This window comes from Telopea speciosissima, chromosome 7 (genome assembly GCF_018873765.1).
Source record: "Telopea speciosissima isolate NSW1024214 ecotype Mountain lineage chromosome 7, Tspe_v1, whole genome shotgun sequence".
Lineage (NCBI taxonomy): Eukaryota > Viridiplantae > Streptophyta > Magnoliopsida > Proteales > Proteaceae > Telopea > Telopea speciosissima.
In genome coordinates, this window is record NC_057922.1 from 25,343,715 (window position 1) to 25,362,715 (window position 19,001).

The 19,001-nt window shown below is 38.0% G+C and overlaps 1 protein-coding gene and 1 long non-coding RNA gene across 3 annotated transcripts; one reads left to right on the plus strand and one right to left on the minus strand.

Moving 5' to 3' along the window:
* On the plus strand, positions 1 to 6,480 carry LOC122669631 (purple acid phosphatase 15-like). Of its 2 annotated transcripts, XM_043866430.1 has the most exons (7): positions 1 to 336; positions 1,265 to 1,456; positions 2,974 to 3,307; positions 3,431 to 3,648; positions 5,022 to 5,212; positions 5,625 to 5,909; positions 6,218 to 6,480. In XM_043866430.1, the coding sequence occupies exons 1-7, from the start codon at positions 48 to 50 to the stop codon at positions 6,374 to 6,376; spliced, it is 1,668 nt and encodes a 555-aa protein (XP_043722365.1). In that variant the 5' UTR covers positions 1 to 47; the 3' UTR covers positions 6,377 to 6,480. The 2 variants fall into 2 exon arrangements, with proteins under 2 accessions (XP_043722365.1, XP_043722366.1); XM_043866431.1 differs by lacking the exon at positions 1,265 to 1,456.
* On the minus strand, positions 2,283 to 12,068 carry LOC122669632. Its single transcript, XR_006334056.1, has 3 exons — positions 11,935 to 12,068; positions 9,899 to 9,902; positions 2,283 to 2,299 (listed from the first exon to the last, which is right to left on the minus strand). It is a non-coding gene; the product is annotated as an uncharacterized LOC122669632 (long non-coding RNA).
* Between the last annotated feature and the right edge of the window lie 6,933 nt (positions 12,069 to 19,001).

The following is a 19,001-nucleotide window of genomic DNA, read 5'->3' on the forward strand; positions in this document are numbered from 1 at the left end:
ATAAAGAAAACAAATGATGAGAAGAACCCAATAAACAAATTAATCAAATGGGAAGGATCTTTGGAATGGCATCGAAGTTTTTCTGTTCCTCTGCGATTTTGATCACTCTGTTGTTTCTGAAGATTTTTGCCGTCGTTCATGGCCGAATTCCGACGACCCTCGATGGGCCTTTCAAACCCGTCACTGTTCCTTTTGATGAAAGCCTACGTGGGAAGGCTGTTGATTTGCCAGATACCGATCCTCGCGTGCGCAGGCAGGTTAAGGGGTTTGAGCCAGAGCAGATATCTGTCACTCTTTCTTCGACTTATGATTCAGTCTGGATTTCTTGGATTACAGGTTCTTGTTCTTTTGCTTGGTTATTTGATTTGGGTTTTATTTGAATCAATGAGGTTGGTGAGTTTATTGGGAAATTCAGTTTGATTATGGTGTTTGATAAACTTCATTAAGTGTTTGCTGTGGAGAACTGGAGATACACTTTCTCAAACAAAAATTGGGATATGAGTTTCAAGGAATCAAGAATTTTTGCTTACGGTGAACTGGTTGATTATGGTGTTTGATAAACTTCATTAAGTCTTTGCTGTGGAGAACTGGAGATTCACTTTCTCAAACAAAAATCGGAATATGGGTTTCAAGGAATCGAGAATTTTTTAAAAAAATTCCTGTTTATTCTTCTCGTCCTTCGAATCTTTGACCATGTTTTTTTCTGGGAATTTTTATATGATATTTGGGGACTTTTCTAATACAATTTGAATGGTCCATTATAATATGACCGATACATAACATATTTGTCAATGACCACATACATTTATTCTTCCGTATTTGTTTCCTCATCAAATTGGCACTGTAGATAGTGAGGATGATAGGAAATGCAGATGCTACAGAAGAACTATGTTGTAATTGTAGACATGGGTTTTATCTCTCTAGTATATTTAAAGTTTTTAAGTGAATCCAACTGATTGTTAACTGTCTGGTTGTCTATTGGTACAATGTTCTTCTTAACCATGGCATACTGGCTGGCGGTTTACATCTTTAAAGATTGAGAAGAAATGGATTTTGAATTGGGTCAGAATCGTCGAGACTTGAGATGGGAAATTCAAAAAACAGGCTAGCTTTAATCTACTCTGTAAATCTGAGTAGGGATCACATAAAAAGTAGTCCAACTATAATGTAACTATGGAACTTGTTGCTTCTTCTACAATTCTGAATTGGAATATACTCTCAGTTGAGCTGTGACTAAGGATGGCCTTTGGGATTGAATTTGCAGGGGAGTTCCAAATCGGGAACAACATAAAGCCATTAAATCCTAAAACTGTAGCAAGTGTTGTTCGTTATGGGATGCTACGATATCCATCAACACATGAAGCAACTGGTTTCTCTCTTATTTACAACCAGATTTATCCTTTCGAAGGACTCCAGAATTACACCTCAGGAATTATCCACCATGTTCGTCTCACAGGTAAGTTTCAGATGGATTTCATATTAATTCTTTCCCCCTTTTGGTATTTATAGATATTCTGGATGGTGAATTTTGTTATTGTTTTGGGTTCTGTCTCCGTTTTTGTATGTTCCTTCTATGGTCCTGATTTCAAACCAGATTATCTCCTGCTCCTCCCTAGGCATGCATGTGTATGTGAACATTAATTTGAAGCTAAAAATAGTCATGGCTTCATGTCTGTTTGCTATTTCTGGTCAAACGTGCGTGAAACCTGAGAATGATGATAGATAATATAAAAATTAATGTATATTTATTTTAGGTTATAAGGTTATTTGATGAGGTGTATTGTTTCTTAGTACAATAAAGTAAAATGGGAAAAAATGATCATCCTTCAATGCTTTCATCTTTGGTGCCTTTTAAATGAGAGGTTGCTAATCAAAGAACTGAAAATAATGAATATTAATTTGATCCCAAGGTCAGATAAGCTGTTGCTGTAAAAATTTTGTATACATAATCATCTAATATTCTTCTTCAGAGTGGGACAGCTGCTGCAATAGGATACTTTTCGACAAAATCTTGAGATGGCTTGATGAAAATCCATTAATGCTTCACTTAGAATCTGATAATGATGCTAATGTTTCTGCCTGGTGCACTTTAAATCTCTGAAGAAAGGAGATAAGAGATTTGGTTGCTTCTTTAGAATGGTCTATGACATGATTTAAAATCAGACAATTGTCGCTGTCCAGGACTGTAAATGTTTCATCCCATTTCAGCCGAGATATAAAACTGCATTGACCTCCTGTACTCACTGTTGGCCCACATCAGTGAGCTTCTTAATGTGGTACTACTGAAGCAAAGAAAGAACTTATTAATTACTTGGGTTGGACTGACCCGTCCTGCTGGTTGTATGGAACTTAGTCTTTAATATATTAATTATTTTCTACAAAATGAGGAAAGAGAAGTTATAAAACTGCTCAGGACATTCTGCTCATCTTAGGACTGTCCTTAAAATTAGAGTTCTCAATGTGTGGTCGCAGACATCTCTGGAACCACTGCTTTCATTGAACCTTCTGAGTATGAGAGATCACAACAATCATTGATATAGGGTCAAATGGCTAATGTGAGGACCTACTCTCTCTCCAGGAATTCCCAAGCCCAGTAGAACCTGATTGGATGATCCTATCCAACTGATTTGTGGAAATTATTCTAAATAGCGTAGAGGATGGGAGAGATTGGATTGCTATGACCATCCAATTGATTGCATCATAGCATAGGATATCTCCAGTTGGTTTCATTGCATTATGATACTACAATCATTGATTTTACTTTCCTCCCAAAATTCTCAATTCCATGGTTGGAAAATCACATCTTATACTTACTGCCGCCCTTTAACCCCTACCCCCCCCCCCCCCCAAAGAAAAGGAAAGAAAAGGGAAGAGAATTGCCATTTGAGATCTCCCTCTTTCTTCCCTTCTTTCTGTAGACTCTTAACAGATTTTGAAAATTTCAGTAATTATCACTCATCATCTGTTCTGCAGGGTTGAAACCTGACATGATATATTACTATCGATGTGGAGATCCTTCTATACCGGCCATGAGTAAGATATATTCTTTCAAGACGATGCCAGTTTCTGGTCCCCAGAGTTACCCAAAAAAAATTGCTGTGGTGGGCGATCTGGGTCTTACATACAATACAACTTCTACAATTAGTCACTTGATACATAATAGTCCTGATCTTGTTCTATTAGTCGGTGATGTAACTTATGCCAACCTGTATCTTACAAATGGAACTGGATCCGACTGCTATTCTTGCTCATTTTCGAATACTCCCATACATGAGACATATCAACCTCGTTGGGATTACTGGGGAAGGTAGTATAATTCACTCTCTCTCTCTTGAAAATTTACTCCTAGGAAGAAAAGTATGGCTTCTAAGAGTTCTCTTTCTATTTCTTTACTTGCAGTTCATATGACTTTTATGGGATGTTGTTTCAGATTTATGCAACCTCTGGTGTCAAAAGTTCCAATAATGGTTGTGGAAGGGAACCATGAGATAGAACCACAGGCTGAAAACCTCAGCTTCGTCGCTTACAGTTCTCGATTTGCATTCCCTTCTAAAGAAAGTGGATCTTCATCAACATTCTACTATTCATTTAATGCAGGCGGAATCCATTTTATCATGCTTGGTGCCTACATTTCTTATAACAAGACAGGTAAATCCATGAGTTTAGCGTCCCATCTTTCCATATGTGCATCTATATTTTGTAGCATTATTTGTGGGAAAATTATAACTAGCATCCACCTTAACTGAAGGCTTTATGCATCCGTGAGAAATATCTGATATAAGAAAATGGGTAGCCTAAGACATAAATATTTTCATTTTCTATAATGCTGCTCTGGTCACTTCTAAAGCGTAGTATGCTTCAATATAAAAATGGTGCCTTGAGATAATAATACCTATTTATGTCCCTTCCTTTAATTTCCATTCAAAAGGTGGATCATGTGTAAGACAGAACCAAAAAAATAAACTCTCTCTAGAGCTCAAGTAACATTGTCTGGCAAAAGTAAGTTGAAGTTGCTTGTAAGGTCCAGATGTCAGTGATTCATGTGTGATTGTGCTACTTGTGTAGGAATTTTGCATAATTCTTTCACTTAGGATACATTCTTCCGTCTGTGTTGAGGGTTGTTGTCTTGTATTCTATAGCCTGGGTTGTGGGCTGCTGCAGAAGGGCTGTTAAAAGCCCGTAGGAGTTGGGCAACCCTGCTGTTTATCTTCATTTCTTGGGCCACACCAAGCTGGGGGTCCTTCTGGGACTTGGGAGGTTGCCCCCAAGAAAAATTTTTGGGGTTTTCAAGTGGTAATTCGGAAATTTCTATCTTTTTGTTTGCCCTATAAATTAGTAACAATGGAGGTTATTAGGGTTATGTGGAATTCTTTGTAGACACAGAAGTGTGAAGAAGATAGCTTGTAACCCTTTCTCCATTGCTAATGAAACTGCTGTCATCTCTCCATGGACGTAGGCACCTTGCTGAGCTACATATACCCTTGTGTTGTATGATTGTTTGTTTGCTCTTTCTGTTCGTTTTCTGCATCATGTGTAGGATTTCATTTCTACAGTCTGGCATGCGCATGCAACTACAACCACAAGGTCAGCCCTGCAGGAACAAAATCAGTCTGTTCTATATTCTAATCCACATAATGACAGGTTATTTAAGAATGGCTTTGAATGGAGTTGAATGTCAAAACAGGATCCATGTAGCTGACCTGCTTAGTTGGGATAAGGCATGGTTGAGTTGAGTTGTTATGAGCAGTTAAAGTTTGTTTTACCTCAAAAGAATGATAGTCAAATAAGGGTGTACAGGTTTCGATTTTCTTACCATCTCATGCTTCTTGTTCAAATTTTGTATGCATGGTTAATTTAAAGTAAACAGGGGGGAAAAAGAATTTTAGAAGTTCTAGACCTTCCCCATCATTTTTGGTACTTCACCTATAGCTGGATATCTGAGTAATGATTGAATGCAGATTTTTGTTTTATCATCCAAGGATAACGTACGAAATAATATTGGCATATGTTTTCCTTTACAGGGGAGCAATACAGGTGGCTGGAGAGAGACTTAGCTAATGTGGACAGATCTGTGACTCCATGGTTGGTAGCTACTTGGCACCCACCTTGGTATAGCACTTACAAAGCCCACTATAGAGAAGCAGAGTGTATGATGGTGGAGATGGAAGAGTTACTCTACTCTTATGGTGTTGACATAGTTTTCAATGGACATGTAAGTCAACAATACAATAGATGGCAATCACCATCTTCTGGCTCTTCCTAATTTTTCACAGAACAGGTTCTGAATTTACGAAATCTGCATGGTTTAAAATGTCTATCATGTGGCAGAGTAGGACTAATAATTTGATGGTTCCAACTAAGAGATCTCCATGCAAAAAACCAATTCAAATTAGCTGAACTTTACCATGTAACCATCAAATAGTGGACCCTCTCTCTCTCTCTCTTGCTCTTTTTCTTCTTTGTTTTGCTCAAGACGTACAAGCACCACTGTTTATGTTTACAGTGATGGTGATGGTCCTACATAGAAGGGACCAGAGATCATCCAATATACAACAGTGTGAGTTGCTTCAATTTTTTTCTCTTTTTGGTATATTGAAGTTGCTTTGTTTGGTGATGATCATCAGGTTCATGCCTATGAGCGGTCAAACAGAGTCTATAACTATACTTTAGATCCATGTGGACCTGTCTATATCACAGTTGGAGATGGGGGTAATCGAGAGAAAATGGCCATCACACATGCTGATGAACCTGGTAACTGTCCAGATCCTTTGAGTACACCAGATAAACACATGAGTGGCTTCTGTGCCTTCAATTTTACCTCTGGACCAGCAGCAGGTAAGTTCTGCTGGGACCGACAACCTGATTACAGTGCATACAGAGAAAGCAGCTTTGGCCATGGAATCCTAGAGGTACTCTCTCTCTCTCTCTCTCTTCCCTAATACTACGTAACATGATAGAAGAAGTTCTTTATGTTAACCAACATAATCAAAATTTGGGTCTTCTAACCACAAAAACAGAGTGGATTAACTTGATCATTCAATTGTTGCCATGGTACCTCCTCTAGGGGTGCTCCATCACCTTATGTTGTTTCCGCAAATGCTTGATTGTCCAATTATGATTCATCGATCACTTATGAAGTTCTAGAGTAATGGTAGACATAAGAAATGGCTGTTGATGCTATTGAAATGATATTTAATGGGTAATTTGTGAATGGCAGGTGAAGAATTCAACTTATGCTCTGTGGACATGGCACCGGAATCAGGACATGTACAACGGTGCCGGGGATCAGATTTATATTGTTAGAGAGGCTGATAAGTGCCAAGTGAAACCGATGGTTGGTGATTATAGGAATATACGATCGTTATTAAAAGACTAATGTAGCACATAACTTCTAGGAAAATCAGCATCAGCATACACTTCAAGGGGTCACAACCAACTCAACCTGTTTTGCACAATGCCATCCAAAGTAGCAGTTGACTTGTACCCCAAAATATAAGTGTGATAGATTGGACCAAAAAAAGTCCCCTAGAGTTCTAAACATCAAAGAAAGATGTCACAAGATTAGCTTTGTACATGTACATGGGGATGATGGTGAAATGTAATAGCTTCTATACATATATATCATATAAGATGTGACAAGATTAGCTTTGTTTTGAGCTTCTTATATATCATATAAGGTTAGCTTTGTACATGTACTGGCAATGGATAAATGCCCAGTTTAATGATCTTTCTCAAAGTGAGAGTAATCTTATTTATAGTTTCTAAAAGGAGCAAACAAAGAATGTATTATGTATAAGTTGGGCATTTCCCCAAGTGGTTATGTATCAAGTGTGTAAGTTGTGCCAATAATCTTGTATGATGAGGTGGTCATGTATAATTCCGGGTGGAATTATTTAAAATTTTTATTTGTAATTGAGTGGTCTTGAGGACAAGACCAATTTTAGGAGAAGGATTGTTACGTACTTCATGTGTATCTTATTAAGTAGTTAATTAATAGTAGTAAGTTTATTTAATATTAAGTAGTTAATTAGTAGTAAGTGTGTAATTAGTTATTAGCAATCGGATGAGTTGAAGAGAAAATGTAGGAGAAGTTGTAGGAGTGGGAAGTGGTTATGTTTTATCAAAAAAAAAAAGAAATGGCTGTGTATTTATTTGTGAATGGTGAAATAAAAGAAGATTTGAAAAATTAAAACTAATCTTGGTTTATCTTGAGAAGAGGATTGGCAGTCTCCCAATTGTGCCAAGACTTCCGACGGTTCTGTAAAGCTCCAAATTTATCTTTCTCTCCCTCTTTTTCTCACGTCTAAAGAGTTTCTCAGAGACCAAAGAATGACCAAATATAGGTCCTTTGTTTCCAAATTGGTTTCCAATAGGAATGGGCATCGCAATTTTTCAAAGAAAGAATGCACAATATTTGGCAAATTTGCAGAATTAGACAACAAAATGGGGCGGTACGACATCGAGGCATTGTCGAAGAATAGTCCTTGTTGTCGAGTTAGGGGCTCAAATTTCGAATGGACATGAATTCATGTCAATGCCTAGAACTGATAAACTTGATGTTTGAAAGATTGTGTTTGACATATTGAACGGTCCCCTCGACGAAGAGGAATGTCAATTGATGGTCCGTTGTTGGCGAGTCAGGGTCTTTAAATGCCGACCTCATTTTTTAATCTTAAAAGATCTATGTTTTGCTACTTTGGTTAGTTCATTTTTGAATCAGGTTAATTTATAATAGAACTGGACCAAATTGATTATTTTCAGGATTGATTTGGAATGTCCGAATGCCCATACCTTAGGCTCTGTATGTCCGAATAGGATTATTCAAAAACTATTTTCATAATATTTCACATAATTCAACTTGCCATTTTTCTTCATATTTAACATAATTTAACTTCGCGTGAAAATTGGGGCTGTATTGGATGACAATGATTGTCTCCAATGTGGGTCCTATTCCATTTAAACAAAATCTTCTCCTTATGAAGGGTGAATATGACTAAATAATCTATCAATTGGACATACTGGAAGGTTATGCAAAAGCTAACCACTTGTTGTTACATTTTTCTGTTAGGGATATTTTAGCTAGTTTGTATGGGCAACTTGTGAACGTGTCAAGGGATGTGGGAAATCTTCCTAAGCCATAGAAAAGATGTCTCTCAGTCTCGAGGGATACTCATCATTGTCAAAATAATTTTCGAAAATGACAAAATGAGATGTTTACAGGTCATACTCCATTTAAACTTGCAATAGGACAACAACCATTGACACCTCACACCATGGCACAAGGATACGCAAGGAGAAGTCCAACAACATATCGGTTTGTTAAGGATTGGCAAGAGCAAATCAGTATAGCTAGAACATACTTAGAGAAGGTCGCCATGAGAATTAAGAAATGAGTTGATGAGAAGAGGTGACATTGCAAGTTCAAGGAAGGGGACCCCCACCAGTACTGCGCTATGAAGGACCTTTTCCCATTGTTAAGAAAGTAGACAATTAAGGTTTCCTACCAACTTTAGCTACCTGCCTGGCTGAAGATATATCTAGTCATCCATTAAGTTGCCTTAAACCTTACCATGAAGACTGGAAGAACCAACACGAGTGTCGCATGGGGCCAGACAACTTCTCTAACGAAGAAGTCCATGGCATGTCGCCATTACCACATTACAACTATTGTATCCTTATATGTATGAGGATTTGGATTCTCTGCTGCCGCGTGCCTGTGCGGCCAGCTTGCAGCCTCACACAAGCAGGGGCAAAATGATCGCCCTACCCGAGCACTCTACCCGGGTGGGGTCCAAGTCGTGCCTGTGTGAGACCGTACGGGCAGACGACAACAAAGGATCTAAATTCATATGTATGATGAATTTGATCCAGTGGGACGTTCTGACTCTTTGATTCCAACAATTATTTTAATAATTTGACACAATATAGGCAATGTAAGGGTGCAAACCAGTGGTTTGGTTTTTTATTTTTTTTGTTGGATAATTTTGTAGATTTACGATATAAGAAAAAGGATTACAAAACAAGTAGGTTTACAATACAAAGTAAGTGTAAAAGAAAATCAAACATACTTGTTTTGTAATTAATTTTCTTATCTAATAAATCTAATCAATTTTCCCTTATTCCATATATCGATTTAGTCTAGTTTTGAGACCGATAATAATTTAGTTTCTAAAATCAAAATTAATTGCAACCGGTAACCATTGGTCCGGTTGATTTCAAAACCTTTTCAGTTCTCTTAACAGTCTCTTACTGATTCCTTTTTCAATTATTGTCGGTTGTGAAAGTGGCAGCAAAAGCGATGCAATACAATATCATAAACAAAATTTAAGGCCAAATGTATCGATGAACACATGTGCTAACAAACCCAATTAGGATTCGATGGTTACCTAAAACACACAAGTCACATGTCCTCCAAAGAAATGCAGCACAAGGTCATGATCTCCAATGAGTGCTCTACCTCCAATAGCTAAATCCAAACTGGAAGAAGAGAAGACTCTATTTTCTCTCTTCAATTTCATTTTGTTAATTGTAATATGCAATTAGGTTTTAGGTCATAACTTCTTTTTAATAGAAAAAATAAATATTAAGATTATAATCTAACTGACACAATCGCGCCAAGTGGTGTGATCCTAAAGGGTACCCTTTAAATTATCCATAATTGCACTAAAAAGCGACATTAATACAATAGGCGTAACCTGAAATCTCCAATAATAGAAAGCTTATTACACTCTATCCCTCGCACACACAACACCCACAATGGACCTTACACCGTCATGAACCTTAATCCATTGCAAATAAAACTAGGAGTATCAAGACCAGTGACCAAACCAAAACATTTGAAATACTTTTTAAAATTAAATATAATATAATCAAGGATTTCGACCAATCACAATCTGACAACTCTCTTCTTTGAGTGTTCTCTCTTAACGGGGTATGAAAACCTTATTGAGTGTCATCTCCATTCACGTTTATACCCTAAACATCGAGTGGCCGGTGTGTAATCAGTCCTGTCAATAGACATCAATCATTGGAACACCACAGACGTGTAAAATAATTGGTAGTAAATCATTCGGGAATTTCAATGGATCAATGTTCAGCACTTTATAGTGCCTGCATTATCTTTTCGAGCCAATCCCTAGAGTAGAGCATCCAATTCTACCTATAGTTGTGAACAATAATGGTAAAAATAGACAATTGCACATTATCAAAATAATTACAACAAATACATAATAAAATTGTAATAATTAATTTAAGAGCAATCGATTGTTGTCTGGTCGTGTAATCCTGCACCAACACAAGAACCAATAAGAGAGCGTGCAAGGGCATCAACGTAGATGGATTTTTTTATTTGACAAAGAACATGTCAGGAATTTCACTCGCTCCTAATTGGATTAATCAAATGATATAACCTGGACAGTCCATCTAATACTGAATATTGGGCTGGAATTCTTCCTAAGATGACTTTGTACATTTTATTTTTTTTTATGAAGATAGACTTTCAAAGTAAGCAAACAATAGAATTCATTTCTTTTCTTCTGATTTTTCTTATATTTACACACGGCAGAAAATCTTAACAGGTTTTCTTATTTCCTGGACCAATTTCAACCACAGATGCACAAGAAAAAAATTAATAAGAAACACGATGTAGATAAGTAAGAGAAAGAGAAAGGGAGAGATTACTCAGTTCTGGGCTTCGTTCGTTCTAAAGCATAGTTTTGGAGTGTCATGGCGATCAAAAGATATCAAGAATCTCCAAGATGTATCCATTGCAGAGTGGACAATTCCCCCTTGATACCCAAAGCTCTCTTGAGCAAAGCCTGCAAAACGTATGCCCACAAGGTATGAATGCCGCACCTTTATGCCTCACCATACACACGCAGCACACGTACTCTCCCCCATTGTCGTCACCATCCCCATCCATCTCTTCTTCTTCTTCTTCTTCTTCTTCGTCCACCACGTCACCTGTCAATGTGGACCCCAGCAACCCCGCTTCCCTGTCCGTTTCTTCCAGCAGTGCCATCAACGACATCCTCGCCGGCGGCGCCTCCTCTGCCTCTGCCTCCGCCCCCACCACAACCTCCGGTTCTGTCTGTACAACCGGTTCATGTACCACTGGTTCTTCTCTCAAATCCTCTACCACAGGAACCGTATACGATCTCTCCCGTTCCAACTGCCGTTGCCGTTGCAGGTCTCTCTCCGTAGCTAATGCTGCCGCGAGCCTCAACATGACCGGTTCATTAGCAGCGGTGACCGCCTCGTACTCCGTAACGGCGTCTACTTCGGTTGAACCTGCGATCGGCTGGGCCAGGATTGGGTCTGAAATCTGGAGACTACACTCGTCGGCGTCACTATCACCGGAGGAGGAGGCCCACGCGGCACTGGCACGGCGGAGCCGGAGGCGATCTCGGAACGATTTCCAACTCTTTCGGTTGTGACCGGAGAGACTTTTAGAAGGTGATTCTTCGTTGATGTAGTCGAGGAGTGTACGGCTGACCGGTGGAACTCTAACTGGTCTCTTCTCTTCACCACTGAGGACTGCACCGAGGGTTAAACCGGCCAGGGATTCTCTATAGCTATCGTCTTCGTTACTGACTGATCTGCGGAGAGTTCTGATATTCGATGTGTCGATGAGTGAGACCTGATGTGTCAGTCTACGTCGATTACTTCCACCACTGGTTTCCATTGACGGAATGCAATGAAAAGATAGTGAAATTGAGAGAAAACAAAGGTTCGGAAGACAATTTGGTTCTTATTATTGAACAAATCGACAATGTAGCAGAAAAATTCAAGAATTTAAGCTCAAGAATGCAAGAAAATCAATCCGACAGAAAGATCCACTAGTGTGAGGCTTGTAAACGGATCAGAAACTGTCAAATTCTCTACTCGTACATTACGGAGCAAGAGATAGCTTCCTTCCTTCCTTCTAAGAAGAACAGATCTGAACACTGGCAGCTTTTATCTATCAAAAAGAAAGGGAAAAATACATTTCACCATTAAAGGCAGGATAAGAAACCTGCAAAAAGGAAATGTAATGAGAGAGCAAAGAGAGAAAGAGAAAGGAGAGGAGAGGAGAGCAGAGATAGATGCGGAGAAATCAGATTACAACGTTTTTATATCTCCCTCTCCTCTCCCTTTCTATGCTCTTGAATGCCTCTATCTGTCTCTGTCTCTCTCTCTCTATTTGTCTTTCTCTCTATCTCTTTTTCTGTCTTTCGCAGTTTTCTCATTTTAACTTGATTAATAGTCCGGTAATTTTCGAACCAAAAACTGACAGAGAAGGTTACCGCTTTGCGATCCCTCACTATTAACGGACGGTCGAGCGAGTCTTCTGGTTCTGGAAACATGAGTCTCCGGTTCCCCCGGTTTATAGGAAGACAGCAGTCAAATGACCAAATTACCCCTTAAACAGTTAAACTACAACTCAAACATGACGTGGAAACAACCTTTTCCAGCTGTAGTTACTTTATTGGGGAAAGAGATCATCTCCAGCATGCCACCTAGGGGTATAAGTTTGGCCCTGTCAGCCTGAGCCCATGGTTTTCATGCACGATATCAAAATGGGTATCTGCAATACGCAAAATCGATATGATATTGATATGATATCGGCTATATTGGACAAAATTACCCCTAAATTTTCTTAAAAAATGAGTTTTCTAACCATTTTACCCCATGTCCGTACCGTGCTATCGATACGGTATCGGCTATATCAGACAAAACTACCCCTGAATTTTCTTTAAAAAATGAGTTTTCTAACCATTTTACCCCATGTTCGTATTGTGCTACCGATGCGGTATCGGTATCAATATCAGTGACTAGCAAAACCAGTATGTATCACTCGATACGGGCGATACGATATTGATACTTAGAACCATGCCCAAGCTTGCCTGAGCCCAAACAAGGCCTGAATTTTTCAACCCTAAGGGTGAGTTAGGGTTGAAATTTCCTCGGGGTTGAAATTTTCAGACCTCGGGTCAAGTCGGGTTAGCCCAACCCAGCGCGGCCTTGTGTTGGATTATGCTTTACAATATATTGTTTACATTTTGCAATTTTTGTTTAGTATCTAATTATCTGTTGATTTACCAATAAAAAGGTTTATTATCTATTGATTGAAAATATTTACAATTTATCTACTAAAAAAACAATATTTATAATTTTAAGATTGGACTAAGTTTTTTAATCAAAAGAAAAATCTAATAGTCAATTGAAGATGAAACAAACTAATACCCAATCACATGTCTTATTTTTTTAATGCATTGGATGATGTAAATGGCAAAAATCAGGATCAATCAGGGCCAACCCAACCCCAACCCGGCCCAATTAGGGTCAATAAGGGTTGGGCTGGGCTGAGCTCAGCACGATTGGACCTGGGCTGAGATATCTCAGCCCGACCTAGAGTTGAGTAGGACTTGGGTTGAGCTAAGAGGACTCAGGGTTGGTCTAAGATTTTAAAATACTTGGCCCAACCCAGCCCTGTTTCATCCCTAGTGCCAGCCCCTCCAACATGCATCCAATAGCTGAAGACACTCGGGCCTTGACTCAGACCAGATCATGTCCTTGTACAAGTCCCAGAATGGATTCAATGTGCAGCCAGCTCTCTAGATTTTTCTATGTGCTCAACTCTATAAAAGCTTTCAGCTCTCTCTTTCACGAACTTATTTCATCCTTTAATTCAGTGAAAACATAACTTTGGCTACTATTACTGTGAGAATCGTTATTAAGTTCTCTGGTTTTCTGATTTGACTCACCAAACGGCATTTAAGGAATGCACCTCATGCATGAAGGGGCCCTGGAAAGGAATATCAACTATCAAAATCAACCACATGAAGAGAGAGAGAGAGAAGCTTCAGAAAGATCACTGTTCATGCCATTAATTTCAGCAGCATCGGATGCAGGAGGTAACATGGTTTTAGTGCACGGTATCGGAGCGAGTATCGATAACTCACAAAAATGATATGATATCGATACAGTATCAGCTTGGATTGGCTGTATCGGACAAAATTATCCTTGAATTTCATTAAAAAATGAGTTTTCTGACCATTTTACCCCTTATCTGTATCGTGCTACCGATACGGTATCAGTATAGTATCGATATTGATGATTAGCAAAACCGATACATATCGCCCATATTGAGTGATATGATATCGATACTTAGAACCAGTGGAGGTGATGCTCTCTCTCTCTCTCTCTCTCTCTCTCTCTCTCTCTCATTTCTTGTGGTTGATTTTGATAGTTGATATGGATTTTAGTCCTCTTCAATTCCTAAAAGTGTGCAGTGCCACAGTGCTAGGTGGAGATGTCGACACCTGGCAGCTCGGACATCCAACAGTCCCAGCTCAACAGAAGTCAATGAATTTGGACCGTTGGATGTTCGACCTGCCAGATGTCAACATCTCCAACTAGTATTACCGCACTGTATACCTTTTAGAGAATGCTTTAATATGAAGGGGATAAATTCATTGAATTTTTTTTTTTTTTTTAAATCTATTCTTAAGATTGAAAGGCATTGCGTCTCTATTTTCCAATTCAAAAAATTTCGCCGAAAGACCATTTGTATTAAGAAAGAATATACAATAATAACCACAAAACATGAACCCTGGCAAGGTACCAGGGCCAAAAACTACAAAATCCCACCTTCATGCCATCAACAGGAGGGACTAACCCACAACATCAAATAGAAATAAAAAATCAACAAACGCCAAAAACATTCTTATTTACAATACAAAACAAAACTAAATTGTTGTTTCTTCTTTCCTTTCCTCCATTGGATATAGCTAAACACTACCCTCTCCAACATTCTTCCTCCAATGTTTCTCTTCCAACCCAATTTGTAACCATGTCGGATAATGAGAAATTTCCTGAGACACTTGTGCCTATAAGAAGAAGAAGAACAAGAGCAAGAACAAGAAAAATCGGACAGCACAGAACCAGGTACCAAGTCAATGGCATGCTGAAGCAGTCACCTTCTTTTTCTTGTTCTTGTTCTTGTTCTTGTTCTTGTTCTTCTTCATCTTCTTGTTCTTGGTCCTGAGCTTGGTGTTTCCGTGGCGTCCTTGTGCTTTCGATCTTCTTGAAATTGATTTTGTTGTTTGAAGGATATTTCTGAGGTTGCAACCCCAGTTCTGTTCTTGGATAATCTCTTCTACATTGGGAGCCTGTAGCCCTGTACAATGGGAAATTCTTACTTTTTAAACAGAGTAAGAAATGGGTTAGTGAATTGGAGATGAAATGCCATGAACACTGATCTTTCTGAACTAAATTTCTTTGTGAAAATCCACATTAGAAATGGATAACAACAGAAAGGAAAAGATTGTCGCACTGTGTCACTGGGAGAAAAGAAGAGAACCTTAGTCCACTCCATATATACTGCAAGAATGAGTTCCAGATGTTGTGTATATAAAGGCTGCGACCCACCATAATTATCTTCCATTATCAGGCCGGATTCTGTTCCAAGATTATGATAATGGGAGATTTAGATCTTTCTATCTTTATTCCTTGGGATTGGTAGCAGTAATTAGCTTGTTTTCTTTCTGATTTTGATTCATCATAGGGGAAAGACAGAGAAGAGAAAGATCTTTTTTTTTTTCTTTCCATTTCCTAATTCCAATGCTCACTGTGTGTATTGTGGACATATATTTCTGGTTAGGATCAAATTTCAACCAGGTTTCTACTCATGGAAATCCATCAATTCCAACCAGTTTTCTACTCATAGAAATGAATCAAATCCTAAGGGCTGGAAATCCATCAATTCCAGCAAGGTTTCTATTCATAGAAATCAATCAAATCCTAAGGGCTGGAAATCCATAAGATTGTTTACTCTTCTTTTGGATGGATGATTCAGATATAAAGAAAACAACCAAATGATAAATCCAAAAAACATATAAGAATTCAGTCCTTAAACCTAGTGGTCCCAAAGGAAATATTGTTTTAGAGAAATCACATGATAGAAACAAACCGACTATTGAAACCAAAACCGACCATTTACGATTGAATCGAATCACACCTTAGAAAAATGATCTGGTTTTGATTTTATAGGTTCTCTTTCTGGTTCGGTTTTGATTTGCACCGCAAAACTGCGATTTTAAACATAATAAAAAATCAAAAAAACCGAATAGAAACTGGTACTTCTAACTCGAATATTAACCCATGCATCAATTGGATTAATTTAATAAACAACAATTATTGCATCATACTTGAAACATAAAATAAGTAAAATTTCTTGGGTTAACTATATATTATATTTGTTCAAGTATGATTTGAAAATGATGGATAATGTTAAAATGGATTAACAAAACTCTACTTTCTAATAGAAGAAATAATTTGTTTATCATGTGAGAGTGGAAAAGAAAAAAACACAAAGAATAGGAAAGGAAAAGGACGAGTGAAAATGAGAAGTTTTTTTTTTTTTATCACATAGGCATGGAAAATATGATGAGTGAGGGAGATCGGGAAAGATTGAGGAATCACGGGAATATAAAGACCTTGAAAACCAAGGTTGTCTTCATTACTGTTTACCAAAACTAACACTACACAAACCGCACGTAAACCGGTTGTGAATTGCATAACGAAAACCAAATAAAAACAGATAAAACTGGACCGTATGCAAAACAATTTTGATTTTGGTTGATTCTTATCCAGTTCGGTTCTGATTTCACCTTATCAAAATGTAAATTGCACCCCAACCAAACCGAATAACCAAAACCGCAACGATTGACACCCTTAGAAACAAATGCCACCTAGTTAATTTCCAGTGCATTCTTACAAAAACAAAATTAAGGATTTACATTAGGAAAGACAACTTATCTTTTATAGATAAAGCACTGACTAAAATGCCAAATAAAATTTCATACCTTCTACTTCTATTTTCATTTATAATGTTTTTATAGAGTAACTTAACCGCGGTCCTAGTAGAAAATGTGTTATTGGTGAAGCCAGATCTCAGTTTTAATCCAAAAAGTACTATGATTCTTCGGTGGTTCGACTTCAAAAAGCGTACACACCAGAGTCTTTGACGCTAATACCTGAAGAGCTCGTTAATGCAACCTCCCTCTTCTCTCTCACCGACAATGCCGTTGTTCGCTCTCCTTAAAATCGTTTTTTGGTGCCGGTTTTGAAGAACTGTTTGCAATTCTGGTTTGTAATGTGTTTAATTCTAATTCACATTCAGTTAACGTGCGATTTATGGTGCTGGTTCACATTTGGTTTCATACCCTTAATTTGATTCCTTTTACACCTAATTTGAGAGTATAAACAGATAAGTTTAGAAAAACTAACGTAGGGTATCAATGGGTCGGGTTGTGCTTGGGTTTTTAAGGTCTCTTAATTCAGCCCCAGCCCAACCTTGGGCTGGATTAGGCCAGGCAGGCCCTTATTAACCTTGGCAGCCCCTGTATATTGTCATTTGTGTCCCTAGATGCACTATAAAATGAAACATGACCAACACTAATCATTCTTAAAAAATATTTTAACAATCAATAAATCATAGACCCATAACATGTAAATATAAACATCAAAATGAAAAATAATTCATATTTCATAAGCAAATTTCAAAGTTCAACACCTCCCCCCCTCCCCCTCCCCCCAAAAAGCATGATGAATAATCTTCGATAGACTGAAGATTCTGTTTTTATATATAGACTGAAATAGATTGGTCGGGCTCGACACCCCTAAGTACAGCTTACCATCTCAATATATATTGTGAATTCTCTTATTGCACAATAATCTAACATCATAAAAAACCACCTTAAAAATACAGTTCCTTAGAAAACACAGAATCAACATTTGTTTGAACATAAAAGCAATACAGAAAATTGAATTTATTTGGTCCAGTTTTATCTGTTCTTATTCGGTTTAGAACCATCAGTTTTCTGGTGTAAATCAAAACCGAACCAAAAAAGAACCTATGAAATCAGAATCAAGTCATTTCTCTGCTGTTCAGTTCACTTCAATTGTAAATAGTTGGTTCTGGTTCCGGTTCCATTTTAACACCCTTACCTACCTACAGCCCTAGACCAAAGAAAATCCTGAAGACTAAAGAGGGTTTAATAAAAAGGGATTATAGCAAAAATTAGATCAAAATCTTCAACCATACAACCAAGAGAAGAAAGTAGCTCTGCCCCTATACATATATGACTACTCTATGAAGTGTTCAATGCTGGAAATTGTAATAAAAAGGCATCGATGTGAAAACCATGAGCCGTGCAGAACCCCAGTTATCAGATGCCTGTCACAGTAAAATTCATAAGATGATTTTCCTTGGGCTATTGGGCATAAGGGTGTCAATTGATTCGGTTTCAGTTTTTTCAGTTTAGTTCAAGATACAAAATGTGGAAACTGAAACTGAATAACAGCATGTGTTTTCAGACCAAAACTTAACCGACACAGTTCGATTTTGATTAAGTTTATATTCAGTTTTGACCCCGGTTTGTATTTGATTTGGGCCCTGTTTTTAAATGTTTTAACAATGTTTTTACAACAAAAGAACCCCTTGTTTGTTAGAGTCATAATCCATTAAAATTTTTTCAAACATAAAAATGGAATCAAATTTATCATTCAAGTTAATTAAAATATTAAAAAAGAATATGATTTATTCGGTTTGAAAATGGGTAATTCTGTTCAATTTTACGGTTCCAATCATGAAACCAAACGAATCGATGAAAATTTTCATACTTTGAAATCAATCCGGTTTCAGTTCGATCCATATTAAATGATCGGTATCGTTTCGGTTTCGATACTAAACTGACACCATCAATTGGGCACCATTAAGCATACTGCTGCAGGCATCAATTAGAAAGAGAATCGTTGCTCATGGATAGATAGATAGATAGATATATATATGGGCTAATGTTCTCTGTGCCGCAGCGCAGGCTGCGCCCACATGGGCCTACCACTCAGGGGGGCAGGGGGGTCATTGCACCCACCTCCATGTGTCTGGGTGCAGCCTGCGCCCCCGGCACAGAGAACATTCTCCATATATATATATTCCTAACCTATATGAAATACTA